This window comes from Candoia aspera, chromosome 2 (assembly GCF_035149785.1).
Source record: "Candoia aspera isolate rCanAsp1 chromosome 2, rCanAsp1.hap2, whole genome shotgun sequence".
Lineage (NCBI taxonomy): Eukaryota > Metazoa > Chordata > Lepidosauria > Squamata > Boidae > Candoia > Candoia aspera.
The window spans coordinates 151,000,119-151,019,264 of record NC_086154.1 but is presented as its reverse complement, the minus strand read 5'-3'; the positions used below and the strand labels follow the sequence as shown (position 1 = coordinate 151,019,264).

Sequence of the window (19,146 nt, the reverse complement as noted above, 5' to 3'; positions counted from 1 at the left end):
AGACACCCCTACCACAGTCTGAATTAGAATGGGGCTCACATATCATGCTGAGTCATAGTTTACTTAATCATGACTTTGCAAATAACCATGGTTATCAAGTCACAATGGCAGACTTCAAAAAACATGCTAAGCTAAACCAAACAGGCTATGCTATGACTTTGTGCAACGGTTAAACTCACCCAGATATTAAGATCTTCACTGGTCTACTATAGGTAGTGGAATTTTGGGTTTTCATTGCTAATCCATATTGGAATAGGAGATGCTGGAGCAAACATTAAAGCCATTCATGAAAATGTTGCCAAGAAAACTGCATGGACTTGTCCATATGGTCACCAGGAGTCAAAACAGACTCGAATGGAGCAAAAAAAAACTCTATTTAGGTTTCAGCTTCCTTTCGTATCCCATTTACAAGTCTTCCCCAACTCAGCGCCTGCAAGATGCGTTGGACTACAATCCCCATAATTCCCAGTCAGCACCGACCAAGACGTTAGTCTAACACAATGGAGGTAAAATAATTGCATTATCATTTTCGGTATTATTAATTTAAGAAAAATACAAGCGGCCACTAACAAACTAGGGACGCTGGAAGCAATTATCAGTTTAACCACCGTTCCGAAAAGCTTTTGTTAGTAGCCATCTTACCAAAAAGAATTCTTGGGCTGTTGCTATGCTTTCGGTTGCTAAGCCCTTTCTATCTCTTTTAAGACTCTCTATATTGTCGTCTGTTTGAAAAGCTTTCAAGACAGGGGGCATGATTGGTTCCCGATTCGGCCAATGAAAGTGTAATCTCGCCCTAGAATATTTTTATTCTCCAATAGAGCTGAAGTCTTACTTGATGGATAGACAAATAACCTATAGAAATAAAAAAGGTCGAAGACCTTGACCAATGCAGCTAAGGGGCGAGGCGGGCAAATCGGGTAGTATTTCCTGATTGTGGAGTGAATGGAGCTGTATCCGGGTTCAGAGTAAATATTCTAAGGGTGAGTGTTAGCGCTGCCTGGATACTTGGGTCCGTTAATTGGGCTGGATTTGTACGAAACGGCTCAGGGCGTTACTCGGAGAAATGAGATAGCGTGCTCTTTTGCGGGAGGAGGGGAGAAAACAGGGCTTCGTGGTAGCAGGGAGTTCCCGCGATTTCTAAGTTCCTTTTGGCTAATCGCCCTTTTACTTCCTAGGGAATAAGAGCCCCCTCCCACGAGTTGCGCCTTCGTCATTATGGAGACTCTCATCCCTGTGGTCAATAAGCTACAAGAGATTTTCAACACAGTGGGAGCCGAAATCATACAGCTGCCCCAAATTGTGGTAGTTGGCTCTCAGGTGAGGTTCTGGCGAGATTCAGGCTTTTCCATGCCCATTCTAAATAGCGCGGCTCAATTCTGTAGGAAAATCTTTTAAAGACGTGCTCTGCTTATCCCCAGCTAATATCTGCTGAGCAAACTTCAATTAAAGATGCAGTGGGGGCTGAAAATATCATCTGCCCTATTAATGTACAAGTTTGAGAGGACCTTAAGAGACTGAGTTTTTGAGTATGCCTAGAGGTAACCAGCATGAGATGTAGGAACCCTTTTTATAACATGTTCTTCCTCTATGCTTTTACAAAAGTGAGACACTGCCTTTTCTTTTCCTACCTGTAACACTACTTATTTCCACAGAGTAGTGGGAAGAGCTCAGTGCTAGAGAGCATTGTAGGCCGGGATTTCTTGCCACGTGGCTCTGGAATTGTCACGCGGCGGCCCCTCATCCTGCAGCTAGTCCATGTGCCAACCCTGGAGGAGAGGAGGCAGAAAGCTAGTGGAGAAAGTGGTAAGGGAAAGGTTGGGGACTGGGGTTCTTCTCTCAGTATAGTGTTAAAGTAAAGGAGAGATGCGAGCAGCAGAACATTAGCTTTGTAGCTCTCTGATCCAGCAGATGGAATATTATTACCTAGAAGGAGATGACTTGGCTTCTGTCCTCCAGATACTTGGGAGTATAAATCACATCATTTGGAGACTGAAAATGATTGAAGTAGAATGAGTTAACTTTGTCACCTCAAGAGCTGTATTGCCTCTAGAGTCCTGCATAGTGTTGCATAGTCCTGCATGTACCCACATATTTGTGTGTGTGAAATGTGCCTGATATCATCATGTGGGTGCTGTGATTTACTACTTGCATCAGACTTCGCAGTGCAAGTACAGAATCATGACATTTACACAATGACATTGGTGTGCCTATATCCTCATTTTGGTGCTACTGCAGTTTGCTGCAGATACTGCTGCATGAGGTCAATGGATAGGCCTAAGTTCCTCCCTCTTCCCAAATCCTGTCCTTCAGAGAAATGATTTAGTGAGGGAGGATATAAAGATCCTGCATCCCAGGAGTAATCCAAAACAATTCCTTCACACAATGATGAACAAGTTAAAAATTATTGCTTGAGCAGGAAGCAACCTGTAAAAATGATTACATTGGTGCCTGATTCTGACTATCTACACTATCTAAATTCAATGTCTGGGAATAATGGGCCATATAGGAGCTTCAGTGTTGTTGCCTCATAGTGAAAGAGTATACATTATTTGGTGAAATTTAAGGTCTTTGGGTCAGTTTTTCACTGACTCAGCTATGCTAGTTATTTTATCTGACATTTTTTATAAAAGCAAAATCAAATGCTGACAACCAGCATAGGGTAGTGGTTACAGTGAGAGACCAAGGCTGGGGAGACAGAGGTTCAAATCCTCACTTAGCCGTGAAGTGAACTGACTGGGCTGATGTCTTGTAGAAAAATGGTGCTGAAAAGATTCTCATATGTCTTTTGTTTTGCCTTTTTTTTTCATCTGCAGTTGCCCAGCCTGAGGAATGGGCCACTTTCCTGCACTGCAAGCACAAGGTACCGAGTGGGTGAGGAAAAGGTGGTATGGTTTTTGGCATATTAGTCAGCCCAGGCCAATTGGCTGACTAGGTGGCAGCCTAATATGGCAAAAAGGCATCAGGTTAATAGAGGAAAATCCTCCCAGTGGGAAACGCAGGGACATTTCCCCATGGTGGGAGACAATGGTGCCTAAGGGATGAGGACAGTCTGTCTTTTCCCATCCCACAATAACTGTTCTAAGGGTACCCCTTTTTCTCATTTTGTACAAGACCTGAAAGTCTCTGGTCTCTTGCAAGAAGCAGGGATAAAATGAAGGCCTTGGGGCAACCCAAAAAAGGAAGAGGCATTCCCTCCTGCAGTGTACCATAAGAGCACTGAGGTGGGAAGGGGAGGAGAGAGAGAGAAGTAAGGTTACGCTTCTATGCACAGGTTTGCTTTGTCCTGCTCCTGCCACCTTGTATGTTTAATTCATGCATCATGTTAAGTAATGGCTTACTCTTAAACCTGGTTTGTTGAATAATCCATGTTATATTTACACAGCCCATTAAGACATGGATTGCTTATCTATCACTTGCTGAATCACAATTGGTTGGGTTCACTTGTGCAAACAAACGCCATGTGGCTTAGATGTGTGAGCCTAATTATTTTCTTGTTTTCTTTTTGATGTAAAGGCTTGCAGTTACTGTTGTGGGAAAGAGGCTAATGTTGTCCTCTTTCCTATATACCTCCTGTTACCCATGTCCATTCAGGTTTTTCCCTTTCCTGTCTAACCATGGATTTTAGGGCCCAAAGAAGAGAGGACAAGAGCATGTAAGGTTATATTGATATCTCAGTTAGTGATTTTCTCTTAATTGGTGGGAGAATTCCTTCCTGTTACCAAAGCATTTTTTGTGTGTCATGTTGTCTTGTACAAAATATTAAGAAAATATCCAAACATTGGATGTCAAGCAGAAGGAAAGCAAAAAACCAGTACACGGGGGGTGGGACAGAATTTCACTCCAGTCTTTCACTAAGCAGAATTTATAATGTCAGAAACCTTGATATGTTGGAGAAATGGGCTAATATAATAATAATAGTAATAATAATAATACAGGCAAGTAAAAAGTTCTTCACTTAGGAAAGAAAATGCAAATCCATAGTTTTAGAATGGGAGATGGTAATAATATTTGTGAAAAAAATCTTGGAATAGAAGTTGCTTGCAAACAGAATGTCAGTCTGCAGCGTGATGTGGGTGTTGCAAAAGAGAAATGCAAGTTTTGGATGAATCAACAAGAATATAATTTCCAAATCACTGGAAGTAATGTGTCTACTCAATTCTGCATTGGTCAGATCTTCACCTTGAATACTGCATCCAGTTCTGGGCACTATACTGTCAGAAGGTTTTCAGAGAAAATGGCTCTGCAAAGGGCCAAGAAGATGATCAGGGAAGTAGAAACTAAATTCTATGGATAAAGATTGAAGCAGCATAGTAGATTTAGCCTTGAGAAAAGACAACTGAGGAGAATATGGTAGTGCTCTACAAGGATGTCACACAGAAGCAGGTTAAGGCTTGTTCCGGAGCACAGGACTGAAAAGAACGGATTTAAATTATAAGAAGGCAGATTCTGATTGAACGTTAAAAAAAAAATCCCTCGGCGTAACCAATTCCCCTTCTTTTTTATTGGGTCTGTTCAAGTTGAGGCTGGCTAGCCATCCATCTAGAACGCAGAGGGATGGTCTCGATGGCCTGACTGCTGCCTTCCAATTCTCTGGTACTGAAGGGAACAGTCAGAAAAGAATTCCATGTGAAAAGGAAATCCAGTAGTTATATTTTGATGTGTTTCTCTTTTCCATGGAGCTCTCCTTTGACTGCTTCACTTGCTACTCCTGGAGAAAAAGAATTAAGTCTCTTCTTCTCCCTTTTCTTCCTAATGTGTAAATGTAAATAAGAAATACATAAAAACATACAGATAAGGATTTGTTATCTTCCAGACATTACAAATTTGTTAGAATAAAGCCTGTCATACTGTGCTCACCTAAGGAAGTTGTCATTGGCATGTTGCTAACATGGCTTGCTGGCTTGTAGACACTTCTCCGTGCCATGCTAAGTGTCGATCCTCTGCATTTTCCGATTTTAAGCCCAACAACAGAAGGCATTTTATGTGTACACTGCCAAAGGCAGTGATTCCATGCTTTATGAAGTATTTGTGTGTAAAAAGTTGCTTATGATTTTCAGCCCTGTTGGAATAATATCAACTCCTAAAGTTTCTTCCCCTTTTTAAATTAACTTCTTCCCAAGGATGTGATTCCTGTGCCTTGTCCTAACCTTGCCTGGGGTTAAAGCTGGTGTTTTTAACATTGTGTTTATAGGATGAAAGCCAGGCTCTTCCGAGCCCCCACATCTCTCTATTCTGTAGCTTCTGATTTTTATTTTTTGCCAAAAAGTATGGAGGGTTTTGACCTTTACTTTTTATGCGAAGTTATAGCATGATATATTCTATTTAAAAGGTTTGAGGTGGGCCACTTCTTGTGCCCTATGCTTTCTTGGTTTCTCCTCTTCTGCTGTCCCTCCCTCCTCCAGTTCTGCCTACAAGCAGGAAAGTTGGGGAAGAGGATCAGCAAAAGAGCAGGAAAGCAAGCACCCTTGCGTGTTCTCCTGCAACTCCTCCTGATGCCAGCGGCCTTTCCTTTATTCTCTTTCCTCAGACTTTTACTGACTTTGATGAGATTCGGCAGGAAATTGAGATTGAAACTGAGCGGATGACTGGGACCAATAAGGTACCAACACCCTGAGCTCTTCACCCCTGCTGTGAGAGCCCTGTGGTCCAAATCCCTTTTTGTGTCTTTCTCTAATAGATTTTCTTGCTTCCAGGGAATCAGTCCAGAGCCCCTGTACTTGAAGATCTGTTCACCTCATGTGCTTAATTTAACGCTGGTAGATCTTCCAGGAATCACCAAGGTGAGAGAGAACCTTAGAAGTGAAGTGCTCCATCTCCCATGTCCTAAGAGAGACCTGGAAGTCACTGAATGTTAATAGACTTCCCAAAGACATTAACTTGCGGAACTTAATCAGCAATACCTGGGGAATGTGTAGACTTGGGTGCCAATATACCAACTGAGGAATGGTCCCCCTCCTTTTCCCACCTACCACTTTTTTCCTTAGGACCACTCCTTTTAGCCATTTAGTCCCACTGAGCTAGAAGAAAAGCTGGGTTACTGTGATGGTGAGCAGAAGATAAGAGAGTGTAAATGAATAACAGGTGTAGGATTGTCTGTTCTTACCACACCACTGTATTAGCATCAGAAAAGAGTTTCAGTTGAAGGCCTCACCTTTCACAGAGAAACTCCCCAAATCCTATGGCTACAACTGGAGGGTTGTATAGTTTGGGATAAAGTCTCTCCCCAGGCTGTAAGCATTTGTGTATCTCTGTGAATGTTTTGTCTTCACTAGAAACTGGTGTTTTGTGCTTTGAGATGGAATTGGTCACCTTTGTATGGGTGACAGAAACAATCTTGGTAGCTTTGTTTCAACCAGAGTCATCTTCAGTGGAAAGGCATGCTTGCTTAAGGCACCCTCAGTGCTTGGCATTACTCTGAGCCTGGTCTGAAGCAAAGGAATCCCATTTTTCTCCTTTGCTTATTGGAGAGAAAAGCCAACCGTGCGATTCCCTTCGAGCTTCTGAATCTGTAACATCTCACTGGTGTACATGTGCTTAAAATAAATAATTTTTCAGTTGAGTCCTGCAGTCTATATAAAATAGATTGACATATGGAATGTTCTTAGGTAGTTTGTTCTGCTTATGTTAATCATGGAGAAGGGGCATATGTACACACCTCTCAGTCTTTTACAGTTTAAACAAACTCTCCCTGACCTCACGTATTCAAGTTTATTTTTGCTGCTATAACATTAAAAAGACTTGAAATTCTTAGGAAGATCAATTCTGAAGCATATTTTGTTCCTAGATTCTAGAATGAATAATGTTCTGCAGCCATGAAGACTAGCAACATGTCCTTCCTTTCAGTCCACAGAAATATTCCTGGATTGGAGGATAATACAGTTTGGAGTTGGAGGGACATACTTCTCAAACATGGGCATCCATGTTTTTAGACTGCAGATATGTGAATTCAGGAGTCCTTTTGGCTCTCAAACTGTTTTTGTGTTTCTTTCTAGAGTGAGAGAGATACATCAAGAGTCCTTGCTCCTAATCCCTTTGCTCTGTTCCTCTCTTGGGTGGAAACTGAGCAGTAAACAAGAGTGCTTAGCATAGTGTGATGCAGTTAGTATTGCATTATCAGCCTTCTCAGTTCAGAGTGGAAGTAAAAAACTGATGAAGTTTTTTAAGCTTGTCTCTTTCTAAGTTCATAGTAACTTTGGTCTCTTTAAAAAAATGTGTTATGTTTTTCACATTTTGCTACATGATACTTTAGGAGGATTTCTCCTTAAGAGTGGCTTATACAATCTCTCAAATCCAGCCTTTGCAATATCACAGGTGCCTATTGGAGATCAACCCCCTGATATTGAGAATCAAGTCCGAGATATGATCTTATCCTACATCTCCAACCCCAACTGCTTAATCCTGGCTGTCACTGCTGCCAATACTGACATGGCCACCTCAGAGGCGCTAAAACTAGCACGGGATGTTGACCCCGATGGTATGGCTGTATTTGTGTTTTACTTGAGGAGAAAGTAGGAAGTCACGAGGATAATACTTAGTCCCTTTCGAGAGTCACAGGATATTATAAAGTAGTTCTCTATTTTTGAAGCTCAGGGGCATCTGGTTTAGTAATGTCAGCACAGCAGAACTGAATATTTGTTTGCTGTTTGAAGTTTGAGATCTACACTTAAATGATGAAAGATTAATAGGAAAGGGAATAAAGCAGGTGGGTGAGAGGGTGATCTGAGGAAGCACCTTTCTCCCATTGTTTCTGCCCGGCCTATAAGTTCCGACACAATGGGCTCACCCCAGTCCCATCTGTCAAACAAGGCCATCTGATGGGGCCTAGGAGGCATGCCTTTCTGTCACAACACCTGCCCTCTGGAGTAGCATCCCTGAACAGCCCTGATCCTCCTATCCTTTCAGTGAGTCTTGATCATAAGACTTGGCTTATTCCCAGGCTCTGGGATAGGGTGGGGGGACAGGAGGAGGGGGTCCCACCTGGATTGGATTATGGTGTGTTTGTGGTGTATGCTTATTTTCTCTATTACGACCATCTTGTAGTCTTCTTGGTTTAATGTACTATAGTCATGTTTTTAATTTGTACATCATCCAGAATCTCCTTAGAGTTGGGCAGCCTTAGAAATCTAAATTATAAATACATAAATTGAATGAATGCAAAAGATATGCAGACTTGGGGTGCACAAGGAATAAAGGAATAGCCTCTGTCACATGCATACCTCCTTTCCCCTTCTGATATCACTAACTGGAGAAGAGTTTTTCTGCAGGGCGAAGGACACTGGCGGTGATCACCAAGCTAGATCTGATGGATGCTGGGACTGATGCCATGGATGTGCTGATGGGCCGGGTTATTCCTGTCAAGCTAGGCATCATTGGGGTGGTCAACAGGTCAGTGGTGATACATGTAGGGAACTGAAGAACCTAGAGGGGGCTCCAGTGCTAGACAGAGCGGGCATCTGGTTGCAAAACCTCTTCCTTGCCAGAGCAGAACGTTCCTGGTGGGTGAATCCTTCAGGCAGATTGTATTAACTGTTTAGGTGTTACTTTTGCTTCCTCCGCTAGGAGCCAACATGATATCAACAGTAACAAGAGCATCAGTGAGTCCCTGCAGGATGAGCAAGGATTCATGCAGAAGAAGTACCCTTCGCTCGCCAATCGCAATGGCACACGCCACTTGGCCAAGACTCTCAACAGGTGAGGGGGAACTGGGTGTGGTTAGGGATTGACCAGGAAACCCCAGATAGGATGCCACTCCTTGCTTGAGGATGCAATATTTTCTGCTGTGTAGAAAAGAACAGCTTCCGTCCTGTACTCTGAAGATGAGAGCCTTAGTGGATTAGACCAGGGTTCCTCAACCTTGGCAGCTCTAAGCTGTGCGGACTTCAACTCCCAGAATTCCCCAGCCAGCTTTGCTTTCATTTCATTACCGGACTAGGTAACACCATGTGTGCCCTGCCAGTATTGGTGGGGGTGTAGTTTTCTCCTTGGTAGTTCCTTGATTAGGGTATTGTTTTCTGCTTGATTGTTTGCCTGGTGTTAATTTCTGCTTATCTGGGTGCTGGTTGCTGGACAGGATGTGTTCTTTTTGTTTCCTCCTTAGCTTTTTTTATTGGCTCTTTTGAATGGTGTGTAAATGCGGTTTAAGGATGCTTTCCTTAAAAGGTCAAGCTGATGCCCTTCTACCTCTCCTAGGCTGCTGATGCACCATATCCGCGACTGCCTGCCTGAATTAAAGACCCGGGTGAACGTGCTAACAGCTCAGTACCAGTCAGTGCTGCAGAGCTACGGGCAGCCCATTGAGGACAAGAATGCCACTTTGCTTCAGATCATCACTAAGTTTGCCACCGAGTATTGCAACACCATTGAGGGTACAGCACGCAACATTGAGACCTCTGAGCTGTGAGTGAAGCCTCTAATGAGCAATATGGTGATGGAGCTAAATCTGGGATAAATAAGCCAGCAGAGGGATGCTGGGGCTGATTTGCTTTCCCTGCTGGCCAGGTGCGGTGGTGCCAGGATGTGCTACATTTTCCATGAAACCTTTGGACGCACTCTGGAGTCCATTGATCCACTGGCTGGACTTACAATGCTGGATATTTTGACAGCCATTAGAAATGCCACAGTAAGTTAATATTATGTTGTTTTAAGGTCACTATGACCAATCCTGTGCCCCAGATGCAAGGCCATCTTATCCATTATCTTTCACTTTCACCCATGTTTTCCTTTTCCAATTAGGCTCCAATCACACAAGTACATTGCATAAGAAAACTTTATTGTGTAGTAACAGAGGTATTGTAATCCATAGGGTTTTCATTCCAAAGAAAGGAGATCAAACAGAATGTGGAAATTACCGAACAATTTCATTAATTTCACATGCTAGCAAAATTTTGCAGAAAATAATTCAACAACGTTTGCAGCCTTACATCGATAGAGAACTCCCAGAAGCCCAGGCTGGATTTAGAAGAGCATGCGGTACGAGAGAGATCATTGCTGATGTCAGATGGATCTTGGATGAATGTAAAGAATACCAGAAAGATGTTTACCTCTGTCTATGTGGACCATAACAAGTTATGGCTAATATTATGAAGAATGGAATTCCAGAGGGCTTAATTGTACTCACGTGGAACCTGTACACGGATCAAGAGGCAGTCGTTAGAACAGAAAATGGTGGTACCGAGTGGTTCAAAATTGGAAAAAGTGTGCGGCAAGGTTGTATACTTTCACCCTACTCATTCAATATGTAGCCTGAACAAGTAATTCGAGAAGCAGGAATGTACGAAGAGGAACGGGGTATCAGTATTGGTGGAAGACTCATTAACAACCTGCGATATGCAGATGATACAACTTTGCTTGCTGGATATGAAGAAGACTTGAAGTACTTGCTGATGAAGATCCAAGATTGTAGTCAGCAATACGGACTACACCTGAATGTGAGGAAGACGAAGATTCTCACAAATGGACCAATAAACAATGTCACAATAAATGGAGAAGAAATTGAAGTCATCAACAATTTCATTCTACTCGGATCAACGATCAATGCCAAGGGAAGGAGTAATCAAGAAATCAAACAACATATTGCACTGGGAAAATCTGCCATCAAAGACCTATCTAAAGTTTTCAGAAGTAAAGACGTCAGTTTAAAAACAAAGGTGCGTCTGACTCACGCCATGGTCTTCTCAATTGCCACATATGCCTGTGAAAGTTGGACGTTAAAAAAGGAAGATAGAAGAACTGGTGCATTTGAATTGTGGTGTTGGCAAAGATTACTGAAAATACGATGGGCTGCCAGAAGAACAAACCAATCAGTTTTAGAAGAAATACAACCAGAATGTTCCCTAGAGGCGAAGATAACTGGGCTTAGACTCTCATACTTTGGGCACATTGTCAGGAAAGACCAATCGCTTGGAAAGGACATCATGTTTGGTAAAGTCGAGGGCCAGCAGAAAAGAGGAAGACCTTCAGTGCGATGGAATGAAACAGTTACAGCGACAACGGATGCAAACATTGGAACAGTCAGGTGTATGGCGCAAGACCGAACAGCGTTTCGTTCTGTTATACATAGGGTCGCCATGAGTTGTAAACGACTCGACAACTAACAATAACAACAGAGGTATTGGAATTCCCATAAAATCTTGCTGCTCCTGTGAACTTAGGGGGCTGGACACAAGCCAAGTTTCCTTCCGTTGCCAACTGCAGTAATGGATAATGTTATCTTGGCTTGGAGCATTGTAAGAATTATAAGTGGGTGCCTGCCCTACTGAAAACATGACAGTCCACTGTAGATGCTCTAGGCAACTCTCCATTCATGTAGAGAGAAGAAGACCAAAATATTCCAGGTTGTCTGAAAATCAGATGGCCGAAATGTACGTGCTTGGATCTGTATCTGGGGGTATTGTCTCAGTGTTCGCAAGTTTCCAAGCAAACCCCCAAGCTGTTAAAGCCAGTGAGCCAATAGAATGGATCTTATCTCCCCCTTCCATAACAGTGGAGGGTTGGTAGAGGCTTCATTGTCCAGTTTTTAAAAAGAATTTTATTAAGTTTCAGAAAAAGATGAAAGATACAGAAAAACAAAAAACTACAAAAGAAAAAGAAAACTAAAACAAAAAGTGAAAACACGAGAAATTTTTTAAAGTAGATTATAAAAAGAAGTGACTTCCAACTTTAAACATCAAGGATATACAACAATTTTCCATAATCAATCCCTTACTCTATATTAAACCAAAATCACATTATTTCTATAAATCAACCCCTTAGCATGTTACAGAAATCACTAAATACCATTGCTCCCTCCCCCTATATTAAAAGAAAAAAAAAGTATAAGTCACCTAATCAACTTCCCTCCCAAATAATAACAATTACTTAATTATTCCCTTCCTGCTACTATTCTATACATTCCTGTCTACTATAATAAAGATCAAAAATTTAAAAATATATAAATTGTCTGCCATTATAATTAATAATACAACAAGCATGAATTAATATTAATTTTTAAAAACAACCTTAATAATCGTCAACCCAATCATTAATGATAAATAAAATCCTCCAAAGCCAAAAGACCATCCAGATAAATATTTTTAGCCCCTTAACCCACTTCAAAATAGACCAAAGCATTTACATATCCCCATAATAAACACAAAGCTATTTTCTTAAACAGCCCAACTGCTTCCCTCAGAAACAGACTTCTCAAAAAATCTATACATAACCCCTTTTTTCCATAACATTTCATCAGAAGATCAAATTCACTCATGTCTTGCAACTCAATTTCTCCCTTAAACTTCTTCAAGTCAGCATTGTCAATTTCACTAGGCGTTTCAACAAAGCCTCAATCTCACTCTTAGAAGAAACATTTCCATTGCTGTTAAATTCTTCAGTTTCATCCAGAACATCCCCAACCAGATGGCACATTTTAGACGCCATATTTTCCAGAATGCTCTGAATGTTTTGCATAATAACTTGGCAGGAATCAGAAAAAATGTGCTTAATATCTTGTTTAATATCTTGATGGAAGTCGGAGATAGCCTGATTGAGATCCTCCATATCTCATGCAGTAAATTATGGTGCCCCTGAGGTACTTAACCGGCAAAAGTAGAAGGTAATGGGAAGTTTTCAAACTGAGTTTACAAATTGAAGGCAAGATAACAGACAGTTCCTAGAGAAAGTAGCAGCAGGAAAGGAAAGCTTCAGAACGGCAGAGCCAACTTGCAGGAAAATGGTAAAATCTTCAAAATTAGCACAAAAGTAATGACAGGGAGATGATAACATACTCTCAACCTTCCTTAGTATTGGATGGAAAGCAAAATGCAAAGCTTAAAAATAATTTAAAAAAAAGTTAGTCACAAAAATAATGATAAGCACCAAGGGAGATTGTTTCTCCTTAATGTAGAAAGCCTCTCTTAGGGTACAAATACTTTTAAATATATATATAAATCGGGTGCTTTAGAAATGGGGTGGCTGGACTTAATGTCCCTAAGGCTGCAGCGTGGCTTGGAAATGGTGACACCCCAGCCTCCTGGCAAAGTCTTACCTGTCGATCGTGAACGCTGTTTATGATCTCCTGGCTGCAATCTGCCGTCCAGAACACAAATGGGTTGATTCCGAGCATTTTCCTTGATCCAGAAAAATGCTCCTGGACTGCAGGAGAAACCAGCCTGAGCCTGAAAAAACTGCCATGCGGAGCTCACGGGCACAGCTGTTCAGTCTGCCATGTCCCCACTGGACGTCCATCATCCAGTTTCTAATGATAGACGTTTTAATATACCAGAAGAAGGAGGGTATGGAGAGAGATTCTATCTGTCCCAACTTTGAAGTAGGGTAACAGAAGGCAACCATTCTATGGTTTCTTGGCGCATTTAATTTCCCCCAAGAAGTCCAGCTGTATAGTACGTCCCTATTTTCCTTCTACAGTGAGTGTCTTAGCTAGCCTTTCTCATAGCAGGTCTTCTTCTGTACTTGTAGTGCTGTATCAGCTTGTCCTCCTGGAAACCACTATGCTGCCTCAATTATAGAACAAGCCACTGCTTACAGAATACTTTTGCTGACTGGGCAATGCTATAACAAAGCTTTGGCCTTGTCGTGTGAGGTAGAAACAAAACGCATGGTAATTCTTAAATTAGCAACACTGGAAGTGTGTTTTTGAAGCTATGCTGAGTGAGGAGGCTCAGCTTATCAGAATTGTGACCGACCCTTGGGGGCTTAAATTCTGCTTTTTCGAGTCCCTCTCGCATAGGCTTGCTCCCCACCACCAGTTTCTTGAAACGCAGTTGCTTTCTCTGTCTTTCCGGCAGGGCCCCCGCCCAGCTCTCTTTGTCCCTGAGGTCTCTTTTGAGCTGCTGGTGAAACGTCAGATCAAGCGGCTGGAGGAACCGAGCCTTCGCTGTGTGGAGCTGGTGCATGAGGAGCTGCAGCGGATCATCCAGCACTGCACCACCTACAACACACAGGTACAGCCTCGCTGGGCCTGTGCTCAGTCAGCCCTTCTGCCTCCATTGCCAGAATGTGGGCTTCGAGGGAGTTCTGGACCCTCATTCCGATGCACATGAACTCTCGAGGGCTGGTTGTTCCCCTTCCAAATGCCCAACGGTTATACACTTCTTAAGATAGCCTCCTTCAGTGGGGGAAAGTTCCACTGCACTCAGCTGTTCACCTCTTCTGTGAGTTGCAATGCAACTATTGCATTTCAAACTGCAAGTGTGATCCCCAGTTAGCATTTCAAAATACTTGCTCTTGGTCTTGCCCTGCAAGGTTCGTACCGTTCTTCTGGGGGAGCAGGGGGTGGCAATTTAAGCTCGTATTTGGGTTTTCTAGCCTTTTGAATCGTTACCATTGCTGAAGCCTGAGCACTAGAGATTGCAGATAGTAATTAAATAAAAGGCATATTAGCCTTAGCCTGTGTCTCTTCCCCATTACCTTTCTGTGTTTTGTCTGGAAGGCCTTCCTATTCCCCACTTCCAAATGCCCTTTCAGAGATGCTTGCCAACCCTCTTCTATTCCCCTCCCTTTTAGAACAGCTTTCCCAGGTCTCAGCATCTGTCAACTCCACATGCTGGACTGGTTAGAGATTTTGGGCACTGCATTCCAAGATTCCAGACTGAAAGTGCCTGATCCAAGCGAGAATTGTACTGATAATCCAAACAAACCTTATGAAGCTAGAAGTGCGAGTCCTCAGCAGAATTTGGTAGATTGCTGGCTGAGGAACCAGGTGCCACAACCCCATACAGCCTTAGAGAATTGTTTTCCAGGAAGTCCTAAATATTCTGCTTTTGTAGATCTTTCAGGAAGGAATTTATAGCCTCCTTTCAGCTGACTGATAAGTAGCTGTGTTTTATTATGAAAGTGTGCAAATATAATAAAGCACATTAAATACCTTTATCCAGGAATAATGCACCCTGAAAAGATAAAAAGAAACCTCTTAAATTTTAATGTAGTACATGAATATCTTATGGATACTCCAATTTAGACTTCTGTGCCAGTAATCAATAAGCAGTCCTCATGATAGGTAAAATATTGGCTCATAGATTCCATCTTTCCCTTATGTGTAAATTTTCTATCAGATCAATCTTCATAGAGGAAGCCATTGACAGGGTGATCTGTAATGGCTTCTCTTAAGGATCCACTGGTAATTTTGCCATCAATTTATTTTCAGTAAGTCAGTGTGAGATGGAGTGATGTATGAATAACACAGCTAACATTCAGTCTAGATATCCTTGATTATTTTTATGTTTTTATGTGTGTATTACCTGTACAAAAATATATAGACTGAGTGTGAAAACTTCCTTGGAGAATTCATTTTAGGCCACTGCCAGCTTTTCTTTCAAAAAAATGTGAGACTAAAAAAAAAAATTCTTCAGGAGTTGCTGCGTTTCCCCAAGTTGCACGAGGCCATTGTGGAGGTGGTGACAGGAGTCCTTCGCCGGAGGCTGCCCATCACCAATGAGATGGTAATTGTCTTTTGCTAAGAATGAAAGTATGGAATGGTCTTTGCTGCTGTGCGTCTCTTGCAGAGGCCTTGAAGCTGGAATTTAGAGTGTGTGGCATATACACTCTCATATGACAGCTGCTGTGGTAGACATGGCTAGTCTCAAAACACTCGCTTACCTCACAGCAAAGTAACTAAGTTGCGCTTTATTGCTCTCTTTACCTACTTCTCACTATGAGCCTAGGATGTTCTCTCACATTTCAGCTTATTGCGATCTTGTCTGGGGAGCTGACTATACTTCCAAATGAAGCATTGGGTTATTTCTATTTTTTGTGAATGATTCTGGACTCTTCGGGAGGCCTAGAGGTCGTCTTGGAAATCAAGATGATACTTAAAAGTTTTGCTTTGTAGCATGACACCTGCAGGTTGTGTTTTTGTGGGACAATTCAGATCTTGGGCGTTATTGAGCAGAGTGCCACCCCACTGGATACCCTAGGCCTAATCATGCGTCTCTCCTAGGTGCACAACCTGGTTGCCATTGAGCTGGCCTATATCAATACCAAGCACCCTGACTTCATAGACACAGCACTGGTCTCTGCCTCAGTGAGCAGTTCTAAGGTAACTTTCCATGGATTCCCCCCACCCCGTCCTTAATGTCTACCTTGTGTCTTACCTTGCAGCCCATTCTTGCATTTTTTCCAATCTAGAGTGAAACTGTTGCAGATGGTACCTGGCGATGGAAAAGTGAGAAAGCAGAAGAACCTGGCATTGATGATAGGCCTAAGGGATCCTCCCAGACTTCGCTCTATTCTAGCCCCAGCCGGTCCCACGCAGTCAACCTGCTAGACACGGTCAGCCGGGATAAACCTGGGAGGAATAGGGAGGGAGAGAGGAGGTGGGCTGGCTAGAACATAACCTACTTTTAGGAGCAAAGAATGCTGTTAGGGGTTGCAGTAAGGAAACAGAAGGATGAAGTGGAAGAAGTCCCAGTATTTGCATAAGAAGTACATGATCTTACTGTTAGGTCCTTGCTTTTTGCTCCTGTAGTATAAGCTGCTTTGGTTTTTGTGTGATAGGGAAACAATACAGTCAGGATGGATTACTGCAAACGGGTGGGGGATAGGTATTTATCATCACCTCCACCAAGGGTGTAGACCCTTGAGTAGCTGCTCTCCCAGCTAAGCTGCTGTTGCCTCTGGTGGACACTGCTTACAGCCATTTCCCATCTCTCCCTAGCCCATGCCGGCAACGCGGAAGCTAAGCCAGCGTGAACAGCGAGACTGTGAGGTAATCCGGAGGCTTATCAAGTCCTACTTCCTCATTGTGCGCAAAAGCATCCAGGACAGGTAAGTGAGTTGGCAGGGAAATTAGGATAAGCATTGGTGGATGAGCTGTTAAGTGTCATCTGGATTTAGTACTCCCTCAGAAACAGATATTCTGCTACTGGAAGTTTGAGAATAAGCAGAGAGACCAGTGTGACAAATACTAGCACTGGCACAAGTCTAGTAACAATTTTATGCAACTCTCTATAGAAAAATTAAGATTTTAGCCCTTTCTAAATGAAGAGAGGGCAGCCTTCCTTCCCCAACCCAACCCCTTAAAGATGTTTGGGGGACTGCTGCTCTCAAAATTCTTGGCCAGTTTCTGACATGTAGCATTTCCAATTTTCCTTAGCCCCAATATATTTTAACATATGTGGTTTCTTGTTGCTATAATCAGAATATTTCATCTTCTCCAGGTAAGTCACGGCATCCATGAAATGTAGTTCTCACTTTGAAGAACTACAGGAGGAGACTATCTAAGCCAAAAGTGCCATAGTAATTTATTTCTGCTACCAACAGGAAAGATGAAATTATACTTGAACAGCACCTGTCAGTAAAGAAAGTGGGGGCTTTCTTTTAAGAGCTTGTGTGTCTAAACCAATTTATCTGCTTTCCATCCTGTAGTGTCCCCAAAACCGTGATGCACTTCCTTGTGAACTACGTCAAGGACCATCTTCAGAGTGAACTTGTGGGCCAGCTGTATAAGCCCCAGCTTCTAGACACACTCCTCACAGAGTCGGAGGACATGGCTCAGCAGCGTAACGAAGCTGCCAGTATGCTCAAGGTGATGGAGGAAGAGGGGTGGGCAGGGTTGCTAGAGGTATCAGCTCTGGTTCAGTGGTGGTCAGAGAAAACTGTGTTTCTGGCTCACCAGGAGCAAGAACTAGTTTGCTACTTTAAATCCTTCCCCAATAGTGAAAGCTGCAACAACTCTTTCCCCAGATACTGAAAATGGCATTGGGTTTCAACTAAAATGGCTGTGTTCCAACCTTTAAAAAGCCTTAAGCGTCCTGAGTAGCCTTCTCCAACTTGCCTCCCTCCACATGTTGTCTGGCTTCAGTTCTCAGTCTAGAAGGTGTAAGGTTGGGAAAGACTGGCCAAGATCCCAGGAGCCTTATTCCAAGTCCCATCACCATTACAACCCATCTTTCCTCAGATCAGTGACCCACCACCCCACTTTTCAGATACTGCAGCTAGTTGACAAGTATTTTAGCTTTGCATATACAGTACATTAATTCATTTTCAGTACTATGCTTCACCATTACTTTTTTCCAGGTTTTGATTGTGTAATTTTTGCTAGTTACTTGACAGAGTTGGAATGTCTGAGTCCTCAGCCAAGTCTTCTGTTCTTTTGCAGGCATTACAGAAAGCCAGCCAAACGGTATCAGAGATCCGAGAGACTCAGCTGTGGTGAGATGCACTTCAAGCTTCAGAAGATTCCATGTTGCAAGAATGTTACTCATTCAGACCCACGCAAGTGTTCAGCTCTGACTCCCACCTGAATCTTTACTACTGTTTCCCAAATGGGGAAGAAATTGTCTCCCGAGTGATCGAGCTCTAGTTTAGAACAAGAGCGTGTCCCTATTTTAAATGTATTGAAGTGTCCGTGGTGCACAGATAGCATTTTGGAGCCTGCATATGGCGGCTCTCCCCTGCTACCTCATCTGTCTTCCGTGTTTTCCAAAATTGCTAGATTCATCGGTATTAAATTCCTGCTTTGTTCAGATCAAATTTATTTTATTGATAGCTGCATCCCTGACCACTTGCAGTTTGGCCAGTCTTTATTTATGGCAGATTTAATCTAGCTCTAAGTTCTACACATTTCCTGAACATGGTGCATTTGGTACATGTTTTGAAGTGAAACCCCTTGTCTGTGTTTGCTTAACTGTTAGGAACCACACACGGTTCTGTATTTGGCCTTGCAAATGCCTTTTATTCTCCTAATTGCTCTACAGGCAAAAAGAGGAGCTTCTTGATAGATAAAAATGCCTGGGTAGCCTTGAATAAGATAAATGCTGTCCTGGCAGGGATTGACCTACTGTGGCCCAAACAAGCAGCTGATAATGCTGAATCTCGCTCTGAACTGTGCTTTCACTCCACATTTTACCCAAGTGTCATGTGCTGTAGTGTCACTTGTGGGAGTCTTCCCCTGTTCCTGGACGCTTGAAGGGTGGGGATGATGAACTGAACTGTCCCCAAGTTTGCATGTATCTGTGAGCCAAGCAGGGACCAGGCTTGGCCTGTCAATTTTCATGGAATAAACTTGTGGAATATTGTACAGTCAGTGTGTTTTGTTTTCTTTAAAGGGAGTCAAAACCAGATGACAATGACAAGGTCCTGTTAGGGCACCTGGATCCTGTCAACCACCCATAGATACAAAGTGCTGATGCTGGGCTTAACCTCTACATCCCA

The 19,146-nt window shown here is 42.6% G+C and overlaps 1 protein-coding gene across 3 annotated transcripts; it reads left to right on the top strand.

Moving 5' to 3' along the window:
• The first annotated feature begins 914 nt into the window (after positions 1–914).
• Positions 915–19,012, top strand: LOC134490914 (dynamin-1-like protein). Of its 3 annotated transcripts, XM_063294287.1 has the most exons (18): positions 915–980; positions 1,176–1,317; positions 1,653–1,803; positions 2,814–2,860; positions 5,528–5,599; positions 5,694–5,780; positions 7,312–7,474; positions 8,265–8,385; positions 8,560–8,691; positions 9,190–9,396; positions 9,499–9,619; positions 13,782–13,937; positions 15,345–15,434; positions 15,932–16,030; positions 16,120–16,263; positions 16,649–16,758; positions 17,359–17,518; positions 18,092–19,012. In XM_063294287.1, the coding sequence occupies exons 2-18, from the start codon at positions 1,216–1,218 to the stop codon at positions 18,146–18,148; spliced, it is 2,019 nt and encodes a 672-aa protein (XP_063150357.1). In that variant the 5' UTR covers positions 915–980; positions 1,176–1,215; the 3' UTR covers positions 18,149–19,012. The 3 variants fall into 3 exon arrangements, with proteins under 3 accessions (XP_063150357.1, XP_063150359.1, XP_063150358.1); XM_063294289.1 differs by lacking the exon at positions 915–980 and having other exon boundaries at positions 1,191–1,317; positions 1,658–1,803; XM_063294288.1 differs by lacking the exon at positions 915–980 and having other exon boundaries at positions 1,223–1,317; positions 1,419–1,803.
• Positions 19,013–19,146: the final 134 nt, after the last annotated feature.

Bases quoted from the DNA above. Each gene is read 5' to 3' on its own strand.
- LOC134490914 (XM_063294287.1), top strand. From the start codon at position 1,216: ATGGAGACTCTCATCCCTGTGGTCAATAAGCTACAAGAGATTTTCAAC. The intron at 7,475-8,264 runs GTATGGCTGTAT...GTTTTTCTGCAG, and splicing joins ACGGGATGTTGACCCCGATG to GGCGAAGGACACTGGCGGTG. The intron at 9,397-9,498 runs GTGAGTGAAGCC...CCTGCTGGCCAG, and splicing joins AACATTGAGACCTCTGAGCT to GTGCGGTGGTGCCAGGATGT.